At 30.5% G+C, this 21,249-nt stretch overlaps 2 protein-coding genes across 6 annotated transcripts; both read right to left on the bottom strand.

Annotated features, from left to right (window-relative positions):
* Positions 1-5,656: 5,656 nt before the first annotated feature.
* Positions 5,657-7,977, bottom strand: LOC137830149 (transcription factor PIL1-like). The gene is given in 7 exon segments (XM_068637315.2): positions 5,657-6,163; positions 6,166-6,463; positions 6,564-6,629; positions 6,734-6,799; positions 6,905-7,006; positions 7,094-7,668; positions 7,780-7,977. Coding segments are annotated over 6 exon segments (1,071 nt in total). The 5' UTR covers positions 7,523-7,668; positions 7,780-7,977; the 3' UTR covers positions 5,657-6,053.
* A 5,285-nt stretch (positions 7,978-13,262) lies between these two features.
* On the bottom strand, positions 13,263-20,369 carry ASY3 (asynaptic protein). 5 transcript variants are annotated; one of them, XR_016523582.1, is made up of 11 exons: positions 20,057-20,369; positions 19,675-19,750; positions 17,532-19,073; positions 17,303-17,426; positions 16,133-16,257; positions 15,978-16,032; positions 15,718-15,867; positions 15,591-15,649; positions 15,149-15,283; positions 14,349-14,440; positions 13,263-13,620 (listed from the first exon to the last, which is right to left on the bottom strand). XR_016523582.1 is itself a non-coding variant. In XM_068637318.2 (11 exons), the coding sequence occupies exons 2-11, from the start codon at positions 19,705-19,707 to the stop codon at positions 13,549-13,551; spliced, it is 2,376 nt and encodes a 791-aa protein (XP_068493419.1). In that variant the 5' UTR covers positions 19,708-19,750; positions 20,057-20,369; the 3' UTR covers positions 13,263-13,548. The 5 variants fall into 5 exon arrangements, 4 of the variants coding, with proteins under 4 accessions (XP_068493419.1, XP_068493417.1, XP_090161568.1 ...); XM_068637318.2 differs by having other exon boundaries at positions 16,133-16,252; positions 17,532-19,067; XM_068637316.2 differs by having other exon boundaries at positions 16,133-16,252.
* Positions 20,370-21,249: the final 880 nt, after the last annotated feature.

The raw sequence follows: 21,249 nt of genomic DNA on the forward strand, positions 1-21,249 counted from the left end.
AAATAGGTATCTAACTATTAGCTACTAAGGTTTTAGTTACTTACTACTTTATATTCTAAATTATTCTCTATTAGTTTTTTAGAGACTAATTTATAATCTAAAATATTAGTAGTTAAAACTTAGGTAGTTAATTTAGATACCAATTTAGAAACTATTTTATAAATTTTTATTAATATAATAGAAACCATTTTTATTAAAAAGTCGACTTTAAGTCTAACTCAACCTCATAAAATCAGCTTATAAGGTGAGGTTTGCACCCACTTATATATTATGAAATATTTTAATCTCTAGTCGATGTGAGATCTCTAACAATAATTAAACCTAGCGTCGTCGTTGAAAACATTACGTGAGAAAACAAATATTAGTAAATTGTCGTCATTGGGGACACTACCTGAAAAACAAATATTAGTGTCGCCTAGACCTATGCTAAATGTAATAAAATATTAACTTGCATCCACTTTATGTCCCAATTCTGGACGCAATATCATTTTGCAATTTATTTTTTTTATTGCATATGCTTTGTGTCTCCATTTTAGACTTAATTTTATTCTCACTTGTTTTTTTCATTGCATATATTTTGTGTCCCCGTTCTAGACGCTAACTTATTATTATTATTTTAATAATTTTTAGTGTGAGTTAAAGGTCTCCATTATGGACACAATATTTGATATTTATTTTTGTGTCCAACTTAAGTACACGTCACCCTTACTAGTGACTTCTTTTTTATTAGCTCTCGCTTTTTGTTGAGCTAAAATAAATTTTTCTTGTAATAGATGAAATAAAAACCTGAAAATAAGATGAAAGTGATATTTATGTAGTGTGAATTAAATCATAACGGAAAAAAGGGAAATTAAAATAGGTGATAAGAAAAAAAGTGAGTGGAGTATATATTAGAGTTGTGATGAATGATTAGAGTTTGGTATGTATGTGTTTATATAGGTTACATATACATATATAGTAAAGTTTTGGTGGAAAAGGGTATAAAATAAATTAGAAAACTAAAAGAGAAAGGTGACGGGAAGGGAAAGAGATAGAGTATCAAACAGTCATTATTACAAATTGACTTTAACTCTAAGGAAGAAAGCTCAAGTGGAAGATTGGCATCTAAATCAAATTATTATTTTTCATCTTTATTTTTAGGAGAAAGAGAGAGAGATGAATTGAATTCTTATAAGAACATAAAATAAATGAGAAAAGGGGCTAATCATCGTGAGATATAAAAATTATCATCGCCCATTACATTTTCATCTTTATTTTTAGGAGAAAGAGAGAGAGATGAATTGAATTCTTATAAGAACATAAAATAAATGAGAAAAGGGGCTGAAAATAATTTAAGAAAAATTCATCATCTTCTTCTCTCTCGTGAGATATAAATAGGAGTCAACACAGCTATCTCATCGCCCATTACATCATAAATATGAACCATGCAATGTAATAGGAGTTTCAATGAGCTAAATCTTATTTTGACATAGCTTTTTTTCTGGAGCTTTAGTCTCATCAGCTAATGATTCAGTGAATAATGTGTTGCCATCTTACTGGTGTAAAAGGGGTGTGAGTAACAGGGAAGGAATTAAGAAAATTTACACTTTTTTAATGATGGATGTGTACTTAATGGTAGTAGGGCTGCAGATAGTAATTCTAAAATGCAAAGCCTTTTTTAGAGTAGAGTTGGGCTGGAAGCCTGATTCCAAAACATTGTTCTTCAAGGCTGCACCTTGATAATTCTTGTGTTATTTCCATACTTCTTAAAATATCAAAAATATATTTTATTCTATTTATATTTTTTTAAGAATGAATGATTAAAAAATCTCAGATTATAAAATTTGGAAGGTATTTCTCTGAAAATATTTCAAATTCTCTATTTCAAATGAGTTTCTTTAAAAATAATATACATTATAGATTATGAAATTCAAAAGGTATTTCTAAATTATTAAATCTGGAAAGTATTTTCAGATCCAAAATACTTATGCATTCTGTAATCCATAATATATTTAAAAATAAATAAATTAAATTATATAATCTAAAAGGTATTAATCTGAAAACACCTTCTAAATTTTACGATCTGGAAGGTGTAAATAGAAGAAAAATACACTTCCACATTGTAAAATTTAGAATAATTTTTTTAAAACAAAATGTTCTTTTCACTTGATTTATGGGGTGTCAAGAAAAACTATCAAGGTGGAGGAAGAAACAACCTTCAAAAACAATATTTTTCCGACTAAAAAGTACTTTTTGTACATTTTAAAGACTAATTATTTTATCAAACAATACTAAATAAAAACATTTTCGAAATAACTTGAATGGATAATATATTAAAATAATTTATACTTCTAACTACAATGATTTATTTAAATATTTATACATCCATTTCATTGATACTTTTCTATTGAAAAGCTCAATGAACTTTGATCGTATTTTTTGTATACATCAAGTTTAAGCGACTTTTAATATTTGAGTCAATTCTACTTTAAGGAAAAAAAAAATTTTAGCAGTTAATTATTTATAGAAACAATGAATACTGGTTTATTTTAAAATACACCACCCCATTTTTTTATATATATTTAATAAAATTGATTTAAATAAATAATAAATCACTATTTATGTTCATTTAATGTATATAATATACTTAAATAATATATTATTAAAGGTTAAGAACTGTTAAAGTTGTAACGAAAAACTATAAATAAACTTTTATCCAATATGTGTAATTATTCATTTCATTTTAAATTTATTTTGTACGTGAGTAAGCATATGTACGAAAAATTATTAATAATTAAATTCTTTTATGGTAAATATTGTTTCAAAGTACACCTTCAAAAGAAAGTATGCATATATTTGGTCTCAGATTAGGAAGGGTTTATTCTCCCCGCAACATATTAATTCACATTTATACTCAATACACATACACTTATGTATACTCAGTACACTTATCTGAAATGTTTATTTTATCATTAATAATTTAAATTTTTTGTTTCTGTAAGTCAAATTATAAAGTTCTGGATATATAAATATAAAATTAATATGTCACTTTTAGATTTTATCATCCGAAAATTTATATGGACAAAATAAATGACATTCCGGATGTCAAGATTCGTAAGCAAACATAAATGAGTTTTAGATTACAATCCTCAACACTATTTATAGCACACAATTTTGAATATGAAAATTTAAAACTTATAACTCACTTCTGAATATGACCATTCAAAAACTTAAATGAAATATGAAAATAACATTTCAGATTTCAAAATCTGAAATATATAAAAATCACTTTTGGATATTGACATGCGTAAATAAATGTGTGAAAATGACATAATGGAGTTTTAAATTTTTTGTTGAGTGATAGTCAAAATTAATTGAGTGCAAAAATTGTCTTGCCTTAGGAGAAGATGTTGTCTATATCATCAAAACAATGATAGGCCACTGATCCACAATTGCTGATTCCACTGGAGCACGACCCAAACGAGCATACAAGATTCCAAGTTGGATATTTATGTTGTATTTATTTGAACGTCTTGGGAAGAAATGACCAAAGGACAAATTTTTTCTCACACTCCCGTACTTTTGAAAATATCAAAATTGTTTATTTTAGATTTTACAATCCAAAATATAAATATTGTATTTCAAATTATACAATCTAAAATTAAAAAAAAAATTAAATTATTTAATATAAAATTCAAAATATGGAATATAAATTTGTATTATGGATTCTCCAATCCAAAATATAAGTTTTGATTTGTATTCTGAATTCTATAATTCAGAATACATTAAATCCATTATAGAATTCAGAATACAATCAGAAATACAAATTTTATATTCTCAATTCTACAATTTGTATTATGGATTCTATAATCCAAAATACATTAAATCCATTTTATTATACTTCAGGTTGTGTAATTTAGAATATATATTTTTTTGTATTATGGATTGTGTAATTTAGAATACAACTTTGCATAGACACCAAATGAAAAAGTTTCACACACCATTGACAACTTCAATTGCAAGATCGTGCACCACCAATTTTATTTTCTCACAAGCAATGCTTTATTTTCTCGCCAGCTTTATCTTCACATGACTGCAGTTTTCACTTTGGTGTGGTACATAATCACAATGGCATAAATTCTTTTTGCCAATGAAGTTCTCACAAACAATGCTTTATTTTCTCTCTAGCTTTATCTTCACATGACTGCAGTTTTCACTTTGGTGTGAATACAATAATCACAATGACAAAGATTCTTTTTGCCAATGAAGCTTGAATTCAAACTTTCATTTATTGAAACTCACAAGCATCTCTATTTAATAGACTCCTATCTTCTATGCAATACACATTTCACCACCAATGCTCACCTTTATATTTCTCTAACTTTGCCATTGTTGTGGAAGTGCTTAAGTGTGCCATTCAATTACAAAGGTAATTTCTCTCTAATATTTTAATTAATTACAATTGTTGTATTCAACCCTTGTTCATTCTAGAAGAAAACTATATATTGACTTTGACTAAAATTTAGTTCTACATATATGAAAAAGTTACATGTTAAAAATTTAGTTATAATGTACTAATATCTCTAAACTTGTAAACAAAGTTAACTACTTCAAATCTGTTTTTACTAATTGTCTTCCATTATAGGTTATGATTAACCCAATTTAACCAAATTTATTTAAAATTATTGTAAAAAGAATTATTTTAATTCTTCAACTTTATATATCACACAAATTCAAGGGGCTTGTTTTTTCAGTTTTTTTCCCCGTCGTGGATGTGCTAAGCCAATAGGCCCAACGTGCTCTTATGCCCACCTTCATCTTAAATTAGTCGCAGTTTCTTCTTGCATCCCTACATTTTTTGTCCTGCACCCCCATAATATTATGCAAAGACAAAACCGTATCTGTATAAAAACTGTACATTTATTTTTTTGCATTCTGGATTACGAAATCCAGTAAATTTTCGGATTGGCGCTTCCGGTAAAATTTTGGATTGGCGCATCCGGTAACCTTCCGGATTGGTGCTTTCGGTAGTACATGAATGACGGTGCTAATCCAAAATAAAAAATGCAGAACATCCATAATTAAAAAAACCATTTCGGATCTGTCAATCCATAATTCAAAATATGCATTCTGGATTCATAAATCCATAATTGAAAAAAATCATTATGGATCCACCAATCCGTAATAGAAATTAGGTTTCTGGATTTAACAATATGAAAATCAACAATTTATGTAAACTTTATTTCCAGAACACTCCCTCATCCGAAAAACAACACGATTCACTTATGGATTGATGAATCCGTAGCACACTCTCATATCCCGATTACAAATAAAAGGTGAAGGTCAGTTTTAGTATTTATATAATTTTGGGGGTGCAGGAAGAGGAAGAAAAATGTAGGGTTCAGAAAGAAACTGCCTAAATTAGTTACTGTTATAAAGACCCAACTAAATAGATATTTAAATGGGTGGAAGAAAGATATAACATGATTATTAGTAGTTTGTTCAAGTCAGTATCAGAACAGAACAAGCCTTTCAATATATGTTATGTGGAGACGTGGCAGAAGAAGTAATTAAATTTGATTGATTTTGAATTAGGAGTAAAAATATGATTGTAAACTTAATCACAATGTACTGGTGTACTCCATATATTATTTGAGGACTAATAATTTATATCATATTTACCATATACAACACCACTAGACCTTATTTATATTATCATCAAACTGGCTAAGGCCAAGATCCAATACCCAATATCCAAGATCAAAAAGTTTGGAAATATTCTAATTTCCTACCGCCACAATGTAAATTGCCACAAAAAGAAAGCTATGGATAACTGTTTGTCCTATGTATATGCTTTTTAAGATATGTTTTTTCCTGTTTATAAATATAGAATGCGGTTTCTACTTCAACATTTGCTCATGCTTAACACGGTGGTGTTACTGAATGAAGCACTTTGCAAGGAAAACTACTATCAGATACCACCATATTTATGTGAATCGACATTTTCTAGCAATTGCCTTCGACATGCTAATTTTTATCTTTATTGTTTCTCTCTGTAGGGTACAAATTAATGGCTAGTGGTGAGGGGAAACCTGATTCAATGGTTGTTTTGTTGCATGTTCAGCTTCTCCATTAAGAGATGAGTTTTTGGAGAGTGAGGCCAATAGAGTGGCTAACTGGGAAGGTTTTCAGCCATGTTGGTAGCTGTGCCAGTTGCAAGAGGGGTTTGTGTACAAGGATTTCCAACCATTGGAATGAAAGGTGCATGAGAAGGGTGCATGGTGGGCACTTGGTTAGGGAAATGAAACATTTGAGCTCTGTTGTCAGTGATTGCAGGCAAAGGTGTCATAGGGATGGTTGTGCCTGGCCTTAACCCCATTCCAACTCCCATTAACTGGTGCAAATGGGGTGCCTTGATCATAAGATGAGATGCATTAGGTAACATCATCAAAGGCATGCAAAATCCACCACCCATTGACATAATCTGCAGCATAACACTGAGCTCAAGATATCCATATACATGACTGTTTAATTAACATAAGGCCTAAAACCAATTTGATGGACGTAAAAGACTTCAAAGGTACCTCTAACTGAAGCTTGAGGGTCTTAAGATATTCAATGGCATCATCAAGCATTGAAGCTTTGTCCGTCTAAGTAAGATACAAAAAGGACACCACAGTTTATATATGGAATTAAAACAAGCGCAATTTTCAGAAAAGGAGATGGGGGAATTATATGCATCCAAAGTCCAAACCTTGTTGCAGTTGGGTATGAGCTCCTTCAATATACGGATCCTCTTGTTGATCTTATCTCTTCGTTTCTGCAAACATCCACAACAATAGCATGTTATTGATTAATCTAATAATCTCCAACCTCATAATTTATTAAGCTGTTTCTTATCATCTCCTACATGTCCCTCCCTCACCCTTTCACACAAATTATGAACTTCTGAATTCCTACTTCTCTTCACTCCGGTGCCTTCCCGAGCAGGCTTTTCCTTCACTACATCTTCTGCTTCTTTGCCATTCTGCACCAAGTTAATCAAGACTCCTGAGAAATGATAACCATGCTATACTTTCTAAGAAGATGAAAATAAGTATACCATTCCACTTACATCACTTAAATGCTTTGAGTAATCAATGCCATCATGTTTCCTACTACACACATTTCTGTTATTTGAGGCTGCAAGGGAGCATAGGGAAGAAGATTCTAACAAGGCTCCATCACTGTACTTAGTATCAGCTTTTCCCTTTGCTTCAAGTCCTACTGAGATTGAGGTTTGGTTACGATGATTACCCCAAGATCCGAGAATACTGAGAGCACTATTATGACCAACAGCTGGAGATTGCTCATCAGGAACAAGGTTTGATGCATCAGAAATCAAAAGGTTTTGGCTTCCCTTTGATCCATATGATGAGTTTATCACTGAGGAATGCTCATCAGGACCTTTGGTGCTAGAAGCAGCCTTTGCAAACTCACTACTTTGATAAGAACTTGGTTGTAAATTGTCCAGAGCAGAATCCATTTGAACCGGAAAGTCCATGAGAGAGTACAGTGAACTCAACCTTGCACTTTTTGCATTGAAGGCACCTTCATCAATTGCTTCAATTGAATTTTCAGACGAGGGAGATGATGAACCTGCTTGCTGCCCAAGAAGCTGACCATTTTCCCATGCCAGTTCAAAGGAACCTTTACCATAACAGGAACAAAATCACACAATTTAGCTATAAACCAAAAAGAAAGAGAGACAGAAAAGTGCATGAATATAAAAAAGAGAATAAATCCAAAGCAATAACTTACATGGAATCAAGATAGGAGGAGCTTCTACTCATCCCCTCGTATCAGGCATACTTATACTATCTTAGCTAATAATAAATGTTAGCACTGCAACAATACTTACTCAAATTCTTTCTATTAAACCATAAAGAAGGTATCATTCAAGTGTGAAGTATAGTTGTATTCAAATGGAGAAAGGGTGGAAGTGATGAAAAGCAAGATATGACTCAGATTATCTGTGAAATTAATTAATAATAACTACAGTGGTCCTTCTCATCATTCATGTTAACAGTGTAAAATTGATTTAGTGTCACATCATGTCCACAAAATTATATATGGAAGTTAGGCAGCAATGGATTAGATAGGGAAATATTTGTGGTGAAGGGAGTGAAGTGGACCATTGCCAATTTGTTGGGTAGCAACTACCAAGAGGAGTTGAAAATTGGGAAATTAAAACAAGCCAAATAAGCACCTTCAATGAGGTCACACAGACCTCTTGTACAATATACGACACTTTATAGGACGACACTTTATAGGACTTCGAAGCGTCCATAATTTAAAAAATATTTATTAATTTTATGAAAATTTTAGTATGGTTCTAATAGAATTTTAAAAAAATAAATATATTATTTTTTTAAGTCTCAAACTTATTCTATACATTTTTATTATGATTATAGAAATAAGGAACAAATCTTTTTAAACCAGTTATAATAAATATTTTTTTTTTAAAAAAATAAAACATACTTGTGCACATAAATATTTATTGTCAGTTTATATAATTTATAATTATATAATATATAGATTCATGTCTCCGTGTCCTGTATTTTAGAGATTATACATATCTCCATGTTCTGCATTTTAGAGATTATATATATCTCTGTGTCTGTGTTGTATCAATATCTGTGTTAACCTTTCTGCATAAAAAGAAATCATATTAAGTATGTATAATGTTGACAATCATATAAGAGATTAACCGGAAAAAAAAAACATTATACTGAAATAGAATAATTTTAAAATTAAATTAACTAAATCATTGATAAACTGATGTTTTTTTTTATTTTACCGTTTCAAAAGTAACATTTTTTCAATCATATTATACTATTTATTTTATCTGTAATATAATAGGTGAGGCTTTTCCCTCATTCCACGTACAAATAACTATTTTCAGAGCTGGATATATGAGATAATTTTGGTAACATGTTGGAAGGTAATTTAACCAGATAAGCCTCCCTAATTAATTTTTTATCTACCTTTATTATTAATTAAAACTGATAAAACAATATAATTAATTTTCACTTTGTATTTGATAAACTTTTTGATATTTTTATAATCGCTTAATTGCGCCTTTTTACAGTAATGATTAAAGTTATTGTTTCTAAATATACATATTAAGATTAAAATTGATAAAAAAAGTTAAATCCTAAAACATATTTAACTCAAATTTTTATTTTTATCAGAAAAATTATAAGGAAGGAATCATATAGTTGCTTAGTATATTTGAGTTAAGGAAAAAGTATATATTTTATATTCTCTCATATTTTACTTGGGACACCCTTCTAGTTTTAACAAGGAAAATTTTGGATACATATTCCTTCTGTTTTTAATAATATATGACACTAAAATGTCATTCATTTTTTAAATAAACATTATTTTTTCTAATAAAATAATAATTATATCCACTGATTTTTTTAATAAACATTCATATCTCTTATATTTTTAATAAATAATATTTACATTTTTTATATTGTAATAAAGTGGACACTTATTTCTCTTTTTTATTTAAGAATAAGATATTCACAAAAAAATATAAATATAAATTACAAATAAATAAATAAATTTTATATTATATTATATTTTCACTGTCATGACTTTAAAAGCAGTCTTTTTACAAGTTATTTGAATTAGATAATGAGGAGAAGGAAGGTACGTAGGATTCACGTGGTAACGTCACTGGATTCACGTGTCCCAACGTCTCCTTGTCTGTACTTTGTGGTGTGGGACCCCACTCACTCCTACCGTACGATCCATTTTCACATTCCCATTCTCAACCACTTGATCAACGGAAAATTTTATGAAAAATCATCATCTTATTTCGGCCTTATCCACCTTACCATATAATATAAAAGAATATGGCTCATAAAAGAACTTATCATACAAGGGGAAGCTTGAAACGATTTTATTAAACAGATGTAAAGTCATGTAAAATAAAAACGATTTTATTTAATATAACAAATTTGTTTTAATAAACTAGGTGAAATCATATCAAGCCATAACAATTTTTATTGTAGAAGGTTATACCGAAGTTGTTAGAATCTAGGATGACTTCTTCACATAACTCTATGAACCCTTGTTATAACTTTATAGTGTTTTGAAAACTAAATAAATGCTTACTTTCAAGAATGTCTAGAAATAAATGTTAACTATGGATAATTTAGATAGAAAAGCTATATGACTTCTAGTGTTTTTTTGTTTCCTATGTGGTTAAAAACTAGAAACAGTAAATCATTTGTTCATAATTTTTTTTTTATTTTTATTGTGTTGAATGATTGTATTAATTGGATGAACGAGATCACAACAATGCAAATTTGAGTTAAAAAGTCACTTTTATCAATTCTTTTCTTGCAGGGTGAAGACAGATGGAAACAAGGCATGGACATGTATGTGTGTGACCATATATAGTTGCAAAAATTAAGAAGCAAAGAAATCATATTATATTAAAGTTTGATCTTGATTGACTAGCAAGGTAAAATCCGTTAATTTTCATATTTTGATTGAGTTTTAGATCTCATAAGTTGCCTAAACTCAATTACATGTAAAGCTAAAAATATAAAGTAATTGAGGATATGAGGTATAGAGATATGAGTAAGCATATGATTATACTAAGCACTTTTATTCATTATTGTACATGTATAGTAATGGTCATTCTGTTTAAAGTGGACTAATTTTGTTCGGGGTAATGGTAAGTTTGGTAAAAGGTCATTCTGAAAGCCTTAGGAATGTTTGATTGACTCTTTTTATATAAGAGTTGAAGTATCCCTCAAAATACTCCAAATTATTCAATTTATTCATTATCAATAAAAAACAACTTCTTATTGTTTTTAAATAATTTTTACAAGTACTTGCTAGATTTTCTCTAGTGTTTCTGTAATTAAATAAATTAATGAAAACAAAATTATAGTTCACTCTCAACTTTTTCTTATGAATGTTTATGAATGGCGTTCTCACTCATCCACTTTAGTCTCATGTACCATGTCACACTCTCAAGAAAACAAATGTGTGTCAAACATAAATTATCATACACCAAAGTAAGACTTGCAAAATGTTAGAAGACAAATGGCAAGTTTGGAAGAAGTTGTTCTACTTTCTAAGAATTTCAATGTAACCTTTAATAATGAAAATTCTCATGACTTCACACTACTTCATTTAATATGTTAAAATAAATTTGTTGCATTAAGTAAAGTAGTTCATGTTTCATAAGACTTCATCATTCACTCTGAAATTGTTTCTAAGTCACACGACTTCACCTTTCATCTTAATAAAGTCATCTCAAGTTCATACGACTTCTCCATAATAAACACAACTTATCCATTTACATAATTAAAAAAGACAACTTTCCATATATATTATTAGTTGGCGTTGAACCTATATGTAACTCATAAAAAAAAACATTACTAATATAATGATAAAGATAAGGTCAAAAGATAAGATACAATTAAATATTATTAAATTTAAAATAATAGTGTCAAGTTTTTATAAAGTTAGGTCTTATTTTAATTTTTTTAAATAATTTAATTATAAAAAATTGAAATATTAAGTATCTAGAGATCTTATTATGATATTTCTAAATAATATTACTGCTGAACATTGATAGATCTGATTTTGATATTGAACCATTTAACAAATGAAAAAGAAATAAAAGTTGGATGATATTGGCTCTCATAACCACTAAGGAAACATAAGATCATGATTATAAACGGAGGATACATCTAGTAATTTTACAAAATCCTTTCCTAATAAAGGAAAATCCCCTAATAATCAAATAAAAACAAATACAACTAAATGTTAATTCAAGAATAGATATGAACAGAATATATAATCCTAATTGAAGGAACTTTACTAAAAAAATAATTAAATTAAGATGATAATTAATAATTTAATTGATATAATTAAACCAAAGATTTTTTAAAATAAAAACTTATATAAATTCCTAATTCAAAGTATTATTGTAGTAAATAATATCCAAAATAAAAAATTTAATAATAAGATAAGTCATAACTAAATAATAATAATAGCACCCTCTAAATAGATTTAATATGTATATATATATAGTATTTTAAAAAATGATAGTTTGTTTTAATTCATCAAATCAAATAATCTAATTTTCGTATAGCTTGTCTGATCCACCAGTCATATCAGATTGATTACATTTTTTTTATCCAAATATCAAATGGGTGAAAACATCAATCCAAGTACGTATGGGTTTTACAACAATAACTGAAATACAATAGAGTTTGTATTAATGCATTACTATTAATAAGTCGTTGGTACAAAATGTGGGAACTTCGTCCCCTTAATAAACTGTTTTGATATTTTTAAGAGGGTGACTAGTATAAAATCGTATCATAGTTAGAAGAATTGTTTAAAAAAAAGTTTTCGAGACATTAATTTATAGATAAGTAAAACTAAAACTTATTTATCATCATAACTAAATACATAACTTCCTTTATACATATTTTGTAAATTTATTACTTTTTTTTAAAAGTTACTTATAAATGTTATTCTTAAATAAAGTGCAGCAATAATAATAATTACAATTTATTTTAAAAAATACATATATTCATGATAATCATATTAGAAAAATTGATTGTGTCATTGAGATTTTATGTTAACAATTATCAATTCTATGTAAAAGCCATATATTACGATATGAGAAAATATTCGATTGTTTTTCATTATAAGGGTAATTTTTGTACTTTATCTGGAAGAGGGTAAACTGATTATGATTATTACATTGTTGTTGATTATATGTTTAGGCGTATAGAATTGTACATAATAATCATCAAAATAAATAGCATAAAAACTTTAAAGAAAAAATTTGAATATAAAATAATCTACGATCATTCATTTATTTTTCAACTTAAAAAAAATATCTTTCATCATCCATATATATATATATATATATATATATATATATATATATTTGTTTTTCTCTTTTGTTGAACCACTTCAACGTTTAGAATGACCCAAAATTTTATTATTTTCAACACTGCAGTAATTATTTCTTCTCTCTTCCCATCACAAACAAAGAATTCTTTTTGAAACATAACAAACAAACTTTAAAGAAGCTAAACAAAATATTTCTATTTGTTTCACTGTTTTCCTTTAACCAACTGTGTCACAAAACTCAAACATCTTTTTGGCCTAAAATTCAAACAGCATGCATTTAAAATATAAGTTGTAAAAACAGTATAGAGAACCCGCCAAATTGCAGTTGGAAAATCAGAAAATGATAAAGGGAAAACAATAACTATCTCAATGACACTTGTAAATGTTTTTTATCCACAAATCACACACAATAGACCCAGTATTCAAGTTTGATAAAAGAAAGTTTAGGTGATGTTACTTGAACTAGGCCAAAATCATCTATTCTATGCAGTTAAAAGAAGAGGGAGGGGTCATAATATTACGTACATAGAAATCTTTAATGATTCCAGTCTTAAGGACCGCGAAATCTCAAGGCGCGCTTCCTTCAGAGCAAACTTCCTTACTTGCAAGGAATCAGAAGAAATCATATCAATTTAGTATTTCTTCTTTCAAGCACATAGCTATTACTTGCTTCAATTGTAGAAGTTTCCCTCTTGCCTTCTGCATCCATTTAAAAGGATGGTTAACAATGTTGTAAACAAATGACAATGAATAAGGAAAAGGAAAATCTAAACAGAACGACTAATGGCAGCTGAACTGCAAGGGAATAAAAAAGAGTCTGGTCCCAACAAAACTTAATGTTCGAATTTTATTTTCTTTACGTGTACGGATTCTAACTTGCCTTGCCTCTCCATCCATCTTTTCTCTACAGCTAAAATAAAAAATTATTCATTTTATTATCTCCTCGTTAATTGCTGCCATCATCAATGAAGAGCTAAGATATGACAGGATATTGGCTTCATGGTGATTTGGCTGGAGAGTATCTCTGCCTAACAAGCATAATCCAAATGGTTGGCCGTCCTGCATTTGCAGGCTTCAATTACTGTAGTTTTGCGGACAATGCTTCAAGACAAAGTTCTTATCAACCTATTTTCTCTTTCACGTCATTTTCATTCCTATTTCCCCCCTTTTTTCATCACATGCATCATATTTACCATTTTCTCTCTCTACCTTTTTTTTTCTTTCTCCACTTTTAACATCAGTTCACCACATTTTTAGGCGGACAAATATCATTACCCGTGATTCAAGAATAACTTAACGCAATAGTATGGTGCACTGTACCATTACACTAGTAATTCGAGAATTATGCGACTGATTGATGACGAATCACGAACACATACATATAAAATCATAAGAGGATGAAGCAACTGCGTGTAACAAATACTTGCCTCCTGGGTGAGTCTGATTTTCCTTTGAGCGTCATCAAGTTGGATCTGCATTGCTTCTTCAACTTGCGACAGAAGCTTCTTATGTGCTACTCCTATAAACAAAATATATTCAAAATAAGGCCACAACCAAAATGATACTTACCAATAATACAAACGGTGGTTTTTTTCTTTTCTTTTCATAGCAAGAGACTCGATCTAAGAGCTCTCCCGAGCTTTAATCCCTTATCGAGCCAACCACGAAGTGGTTGCTCAAGTAGTTTTCTTTCCAAAATATCATATAGATGTAATTGTCCACAATTTTTGTTGCATAATACATCGAGACTCTTTTCATCAAAATTGAAAAACTTGTCACAGTAATACATTGACACTATCTTCACGTAATTAAAATTGTAAAACAAAATGGTTAACAGAAAGGATACAGAAGATGACATAAATATCCGCAAACTGTATCATGGCTCTGGCGATTTGAAATTTATACCTTTATTTGCTCAAAAAGGGGGAAGAAATATGAAAGAGTTGCACTACTCCCTATATTCCAACTCTAATAGTCATAAACACCATTTCGTTACTCCTTTTTTTTTCATATAAAACTGAATTGAACGCGAGCCTTGAGCTCTTATTTATAGATATATTGCACTTAAAAACCAAAGGGCGTATATGAATCCAAAGGACGTCTTTTGCATATTTGGATTACATTAATTATCTGGGAAAAACTACCTTTGAAAAATATTACAATTAAATTTTAATTATAAGTTATTTTAAACATAAAATAAGGTAATACAAATACTATGTTTTCATACTCTGCTTTTCGATGGCTCTCTTGATCTCTATCTGGTCTGCTTCAAGATCTTCAACAGTGCATCTGCAATCCTGTAGATGCTGATTAACCTCTTCCTTGAATCTATTGTATATTAACCTCAACTGTTTCTGTTGGTCTACGTTTTGTTAGAGGAAGAGAAGGTTAAAAAAGGTACGGAGGAAGAAAGAGAAAACATCTACACACAAAGTAATAAAATCATATGGCAAGAAAATGCCACTAAAGAAAAGAAAATATGAGGAAAACGATGAATATAAAATTCAGAGGTGGTGATAGGTATATATATAAGTTATTTGTTGTTCATAGGATTTTCTTAGTTTTTTTTTTCTTTATAATTCCTTTGTTTTGCCTTTATGGAAGGTTAAACTTTTTTTGTTGATTCAATAGAAGTTTTGTTTTTCAAAAAAAACTACAGATTTTGTTACCTTCAAATCTAGTTTCCTGCCGTTTTCTCTTTGATTTACTGAGATTTGTAAGCTTTCCCCTGAAACAAGAAAACACTAAAGCGTAAGATATCGGAAGCTTAAGAATTCATCAGTCTAATACACCTACATGTCTGTCTGGATTTGGAAATGAACATTCTGCAGCTGCAGATGTATTTCTTCTGCAACAGACTTCAAAATTTCTGAGGATTTCTGACTTGTCATCGACTTAAGTTTGCTCTGAAGTTTGCCCAATTCCAAGGCTAACAGTTCAACAGCTCTATCAAATTGACAAGAATGATACAGTTAAAATATTATGCAAGCATGAGTAGCAACTTATATTGTTCTGGTGATTCATTGATAAGTTTTTCACGAAAAAAGATAAAGCACCTTGCAAACCCATCTTGATTCTGCTCAGAAGCTTCACCAATCCAATCACTGTCTCCTGTACCAAATCATTTGTGTAAATTATAGCATAAAAGTGCATATATCTTAATAGCATATTCAGAAATAAATAAATATCAAGTACAAAGTGAATTTACTACCTTTTGAAGACGCTGAAGCTGGGCTCCTATCGTTAAATTTACCGTTTTCATGCTTGCACAGCTTTTTCTTTGGATGAAGAGCAAAACTTTTCCTCTCTGAAGCATGTCTTACTCTTGAACCTTCACTAACATAATTTAGATGCAACTAAGATATGGCTCTTCTTCGAAAGGACATAACAGTATACAAGGGAGGAAAAACACAGAATTTCTGATAACAGCTTGTGCAACTAGAGTAAAACCAGCATGTGCATCAGATAACTAAAAGTAATACAGAGATTTTAGATGGCAGGTAATGCAAATTCCACTAAAAATTATATGTGATGCATTTTAATTATTCATGGCATATCAAGTTCAATGAATTTGTTTCATTCCTCGAAACTAATCTACTGGAAGAGCCATCAACAATCACTCCGTACCAGTGGATCCCTCCCCTTCCCACCTTATCGTTTTGCTTTGGTTTGGTAGATGATCCTTTCGAAATAAGGACTAAACAGGTGTAAGAACCTAACAAGACCAGTGGACATAGAAGGTCACCCGAACACTGTATAAGGAACAACAGTAACTAATCGTCATAGAGCAGATATCAGTCTCAGATTAGACGTTATGAAGGACTAGGTACATGCTATACACAGTAAAGACCTTGGGAAATTACAAAAAAAAATATAATTTTCTACCAAGTGAGAAATTTTTATAGCATTCTTTACATGTAACTGCCCTACTTGTAGGAATCTTCTATTTTTTTGTTGATGATGTTGTTTTCTACCCAGCCAGTAACTTCCATGCATTTCCCTTTCATTAAGAACAAACCATGTAGGAACCTTCCATTTCTTTGGAGTTTCCTATGAAAACACATTTTCTGCTAAAACGAGTGATTAGGAATCTAAAAGAAAATACCCATGGAAACAGAAGAAAATGGGAGATGAATCAGTCTAATGAAAGAAACGTGCTCATTATTTCCAGGGTTTTAAGTGAGCATAAATTATAGAAGGATTATTTTAGTTTCTGTGTCTACTGGGTGCTTAATCCAATTTAACTTAGTTTTAAGATGGGATTTATACTTAAAATCAGCCTTTGAAAAGAAGTGCAGCTGATTCTGTAAGATCTCCTGCAAATTTAATTCAGAATATGCAAAAGATTAATGTATGTATTATTATTTAATGAAACTCAAACCTTCACGATATCCTTCAAAGTTTAACTCTTCAGATGATGAATCACATAAACCACCGTGCTCTTTTTTCTCTGTCTCGGAAGATTTATCTTTTCTGGGAATAAAAGACTCGATCTCTTCCATATCCTGAAATCTAATAAGGAATGGCAAAAAACAGAAACACTACACTTCCAGTTCACTTCCAAAACAGTCAAAATTATCAACTTGAGTCCTTTGATGTGATAAGGATACAGAAGGTTGCATTTGTTCTCCTAGCCCGTTGATGTTGAAGTCTGGCTCCGAAGCCTGGAGATTTCTTAAACTATGAATGCTTCCCAGAGAAAATGTTATTTCAGTTGATGCTGGACTACTTATATCATTTTCCTTTCCGCCTGTATTTGGTGTTGATTCTGGAGAAAAACTTAAAATCGGTGTCTTAATTTGAAATGTAGGACTTGGAAAATCATCTTCTAACTTAGAAGCAACATTCTGAATTACTGGGCTACTTCTATCTTCTTGCTGGTTTTCATTTTCTGAAACCTCAGGTTCTCCATGCTGATCTGTATTTACAATTGGTGGCTGGTAAAATTCTCTATCCTGGTTTATTTTCTCAGTCTGAGGGCATTTTGTCTGATATTCAGGTAAGCGACCAATAAATCCACCTGCTATTTTTCCAAGTGAAAATGTTGTCTGGTCATGCAGCGGTAGATCAGTCTTCGAAGTGTGTTGATGAAGTTTATCTGCGGTGTCACATTCAATTACGCAGACCTTATTTTTCTCAAGCGTTGAATTCTTTCTTTGATTCTTTTTCTTCAAGGAACCATCATCAGGAAAAGCATCTCGCCTCCCAATCCGTTTTTCTTTAAAAGAAAATATACTTTTTTCTCCTTGCTTCTCAGTCTTTTTTGAAGATGGGCCACTTTTATCTTTTCCCGATAGTTTTTTGGAAGACGTTTTCTTTCTGCTCCAAGAACGAGTTACTGGCCTCTTAAGGGTGTAATCAGGATTTTCAGAATCAGTTTCTATAGTATCCGAATTTTGTATGGTCTTAGCACATTTGTTTTCCTTATCGTTCAAACGCTGCTTAAGCGGCAAACTTTCCTCGTCCTTGTTATGCGCGGGAGAACCTGAATGTCGACTCTTGTGAGAAGAAGTGGTCCCCAATATTTGGCAAAGCTTCATCCTCAAATTCTCGGTTCTGTTTTCTGTTCTATTTACTTTGTCTTCTGGGTTGGTTTTGTCTGACTCGAAGACTTGTTGTGCTGTGGTAAATGTAAATTCATTTACCTTGTCAGTGGTCTCGTCCTTCCTTCCCTTTATTCTGGCAGCGTCCGCATCAAACTTTTTGTAATTATTAGAAGCTAAAATTGATGTCTGATATGAGAAAAGCTGAACCGAATGTTTCTCCGCTGCACGCTCTATTCCATTAGGCTCGTCCCCGCCAACTGGAGAGACTAGTAAACTAGAGGCTTGGTTGGCTTGAAGAATGGCCTCAGAAGTAGGTGTTCTGTGGTAAAAGGATTTGGAGATCCAAGAACACTTCAGCTCTCGTGGACCTCCAGAATGCTTTATATTAAGGGAAGGTGTTACTCCTTCAATTTCGCTTTTTTCTCCAGGGCAATTTCCCACAGTAGAGATTTCCCTTTCTGTATTTGGCACGACAGCCCCGCCCCCTATCGTGCTTCCATTTCTTGTGCTAGTTTTTGAATCTGCCATGACTCCTATAGAAATTTTCCGTGTCTGGCTGGACGAACGGATATTGCTGCCAAAACTCCTACAATCACTAGTCTGCTCCTGAATACATAGTTCAAATCCATGAATATCTAGACCTTTTGTCCCTCAGTAATACAAACATAACTACAATTATAATTGGTCGTTGCCATTAACATCAAACAGGGCTCTGGAAAATAACAGACAGTTTATTTATTAATGCCTGGTCCTTTTAATTAGAACTTTTAAGGGTAGTTTGTTTTTACTGCTATTTCTCTAAAGTCTCTTCCTAATTGTCTATTGCGATAATTGCTTTTCATGCATAACGTCCTCAGAATCTCAATAATAAAAATGATACAAATTAATAACTAATTTAATATCTCTAACTAAATTGAATTTCTAAATTCTTATGACGTAGCCATAAGAGTCTTGTGCACAGGAGAAAAGGTGGTATTAAACACTGCTAAAAAAATATCAAGAACACTCAAGTTGCATTTGCATCAGAACAAATGGCAAGCACAAACTAACATGAACAATTCACAGTGAACAAACTTATGCTAACAAATCAACTATCCAATGACAATGTTTCATACTGATTATAAATTAATTAACGAAGGAGCACACCAATAGTGACCAAATTAAGTCAAATCAGAAAATTCGCCAAATCAAGGTTGTAACCACTTACATCATGCAAAACTTGACGCGCTTCAATATCCATTTTCAGTTGCTGGTTTAGAAAAGCCAATACCTCATTAACTAACCTGAAAAAAAAGTAAGAACAAAATCAAATAAAGTGAAAGTTGCAATTTAAGCTAAGCAACGGCGTCATTAACTAACCTGAAAAAAAGTAAGAACAAAACCAAATAAAATGAATAGAACAAATCCACACAAAACCCGGTACAATTTTCAGAAAACTATGAGAGAAACCCATTGCTCACGAAGCCTCCGTTCAAAGTCAGCACAACGCGGAACATAAAGAAACCATCAGTCTTAAAATATCCTTAACACAGACTGGAAATAATAACCTCAAAACTCAAGAAAGAGAAGCATACAAATCGTTCGATTACCTGACGAAAAACCCTCGAAAAAGGGGAATTGAAGAATTCGGAGTCAGAACGTAGAAACGATCTCAACAATTGGAAGGAGACAAGGCTAGAGTGTAAAATCAATCTGAACCAAAACAATGTCGAAAGAGTATTATATAGATTAGAGATTTGCGAGTTGCACGAAAAAAAGAAACAATTAGAGCGATGACTATGAAATGGAATTGAGGGATGTAAATTTGATTTGCTGAAATGCAAGAATGGAATCAAAACTGAAGAGAAAAGGCGGGAAAAGTATGTGAATGAGTTCAATCGTCCTCCGATTTGCATGATTCACATTCCGCGTGACTATTAAAAAATAAAATATAAAAATAAAAAGATATATATACATACAACTGCGGGGGTTGTTTTATATATTTCTTTAATATTTAAACTTTTATAAATCACTAATATTTTTATTTTTCTATTATATATTCATAGTGTTTTCTTCCTTTTGTATTGAGGATTTTTTAAATTATTTATTATTTCCACATCTTTTATTTTTTTTCTCCTTCTTCCTTCATATGATAGGATTATGTTGTGGAATATTAAATTTAGTTCATCTTTTAGACTTTTTATATATGATACCTCCCATTACTTATAGCTTGATCAATTTTTATATGTTGTCAAATCTTTGTACTATAAACGAGGTGTAACAAAGCAATTAGTGGTGTTTTCTTATGTGAATGTGCCATTTTGATGAATTTTGTAACTTTTAACACTTTTATACTTCATTATTTGACTGTAAAAAATATTTATGGATATTCTTTAAGAACATTCCTTTTCCCTATAAGATAATTGAACAAAACTAATGTATTAACTTATTCTTTTAAAATAAAGGCAATAGATCATTCATTTAGTTGTCTATTGATGATTGCATCATAAGTTATAAGACTTATAAGATTATGCATGTTTGTTAAGAAGTGATATAAGATTTGTATAGAAAACACACTGTAATTAATTTGCATTTGTTTGTATGCGTGAAATACATATTTTATTATAGATAATTTGTTCTAATTTAAGATAAATATTAATTATTGTCTGTTCAAACCAAACTTATGATAAGGTTTTTTCAATTGAGGTATAGAGTATGTGATTGATTTGAAATATAAAAAAATATGATATTTTTTTATGCAATTATCATATTGTCTTTGCACCTAAATAAATAAAAGGGCAAT

Source organism: Phaseolus vulgaris, chromosome 7 (genome assembly GCF_051622355.1).
Source record: "Phaseolus vulgaris cultivar YP4 chromosome 7, ASM5162235v1, whole genome shotgun sequence".
Lineage (NCBI taxonomy): Eukaryota > Viridiplantae > Streptophyta > Magnoliopsida > Fabales > Fabaceae > Phaseolus > Phaseolus vulgaris.

What these genes read in the sequence shown, in the direction of transcription:
- ASY3 (XM_068637316.2), bottom strand. Translation starts at nt 19,707, where the DNA reads ATGGATATTGAAGCGCGTCAAGTTTTGCATGAT. An exon ending in CGCGTCAAGTTTTGCATGAT is followed by an intron (nt 19,074 to 19,674) that starts GTAAGTGGTTAC and finishes CTATGTATTCAG; the next exon opens with GAGCAGACTAGTGATTGTAG. An exon ending in AGCTTCAGCGTCTTCAAAAG is followed by an intron (nt 16,033 to 16,132) that starts GTAGTAAATTCA and finishes GATTTGGTACAG; the next exon opens with GAGACAGTGATTGGATTGGT.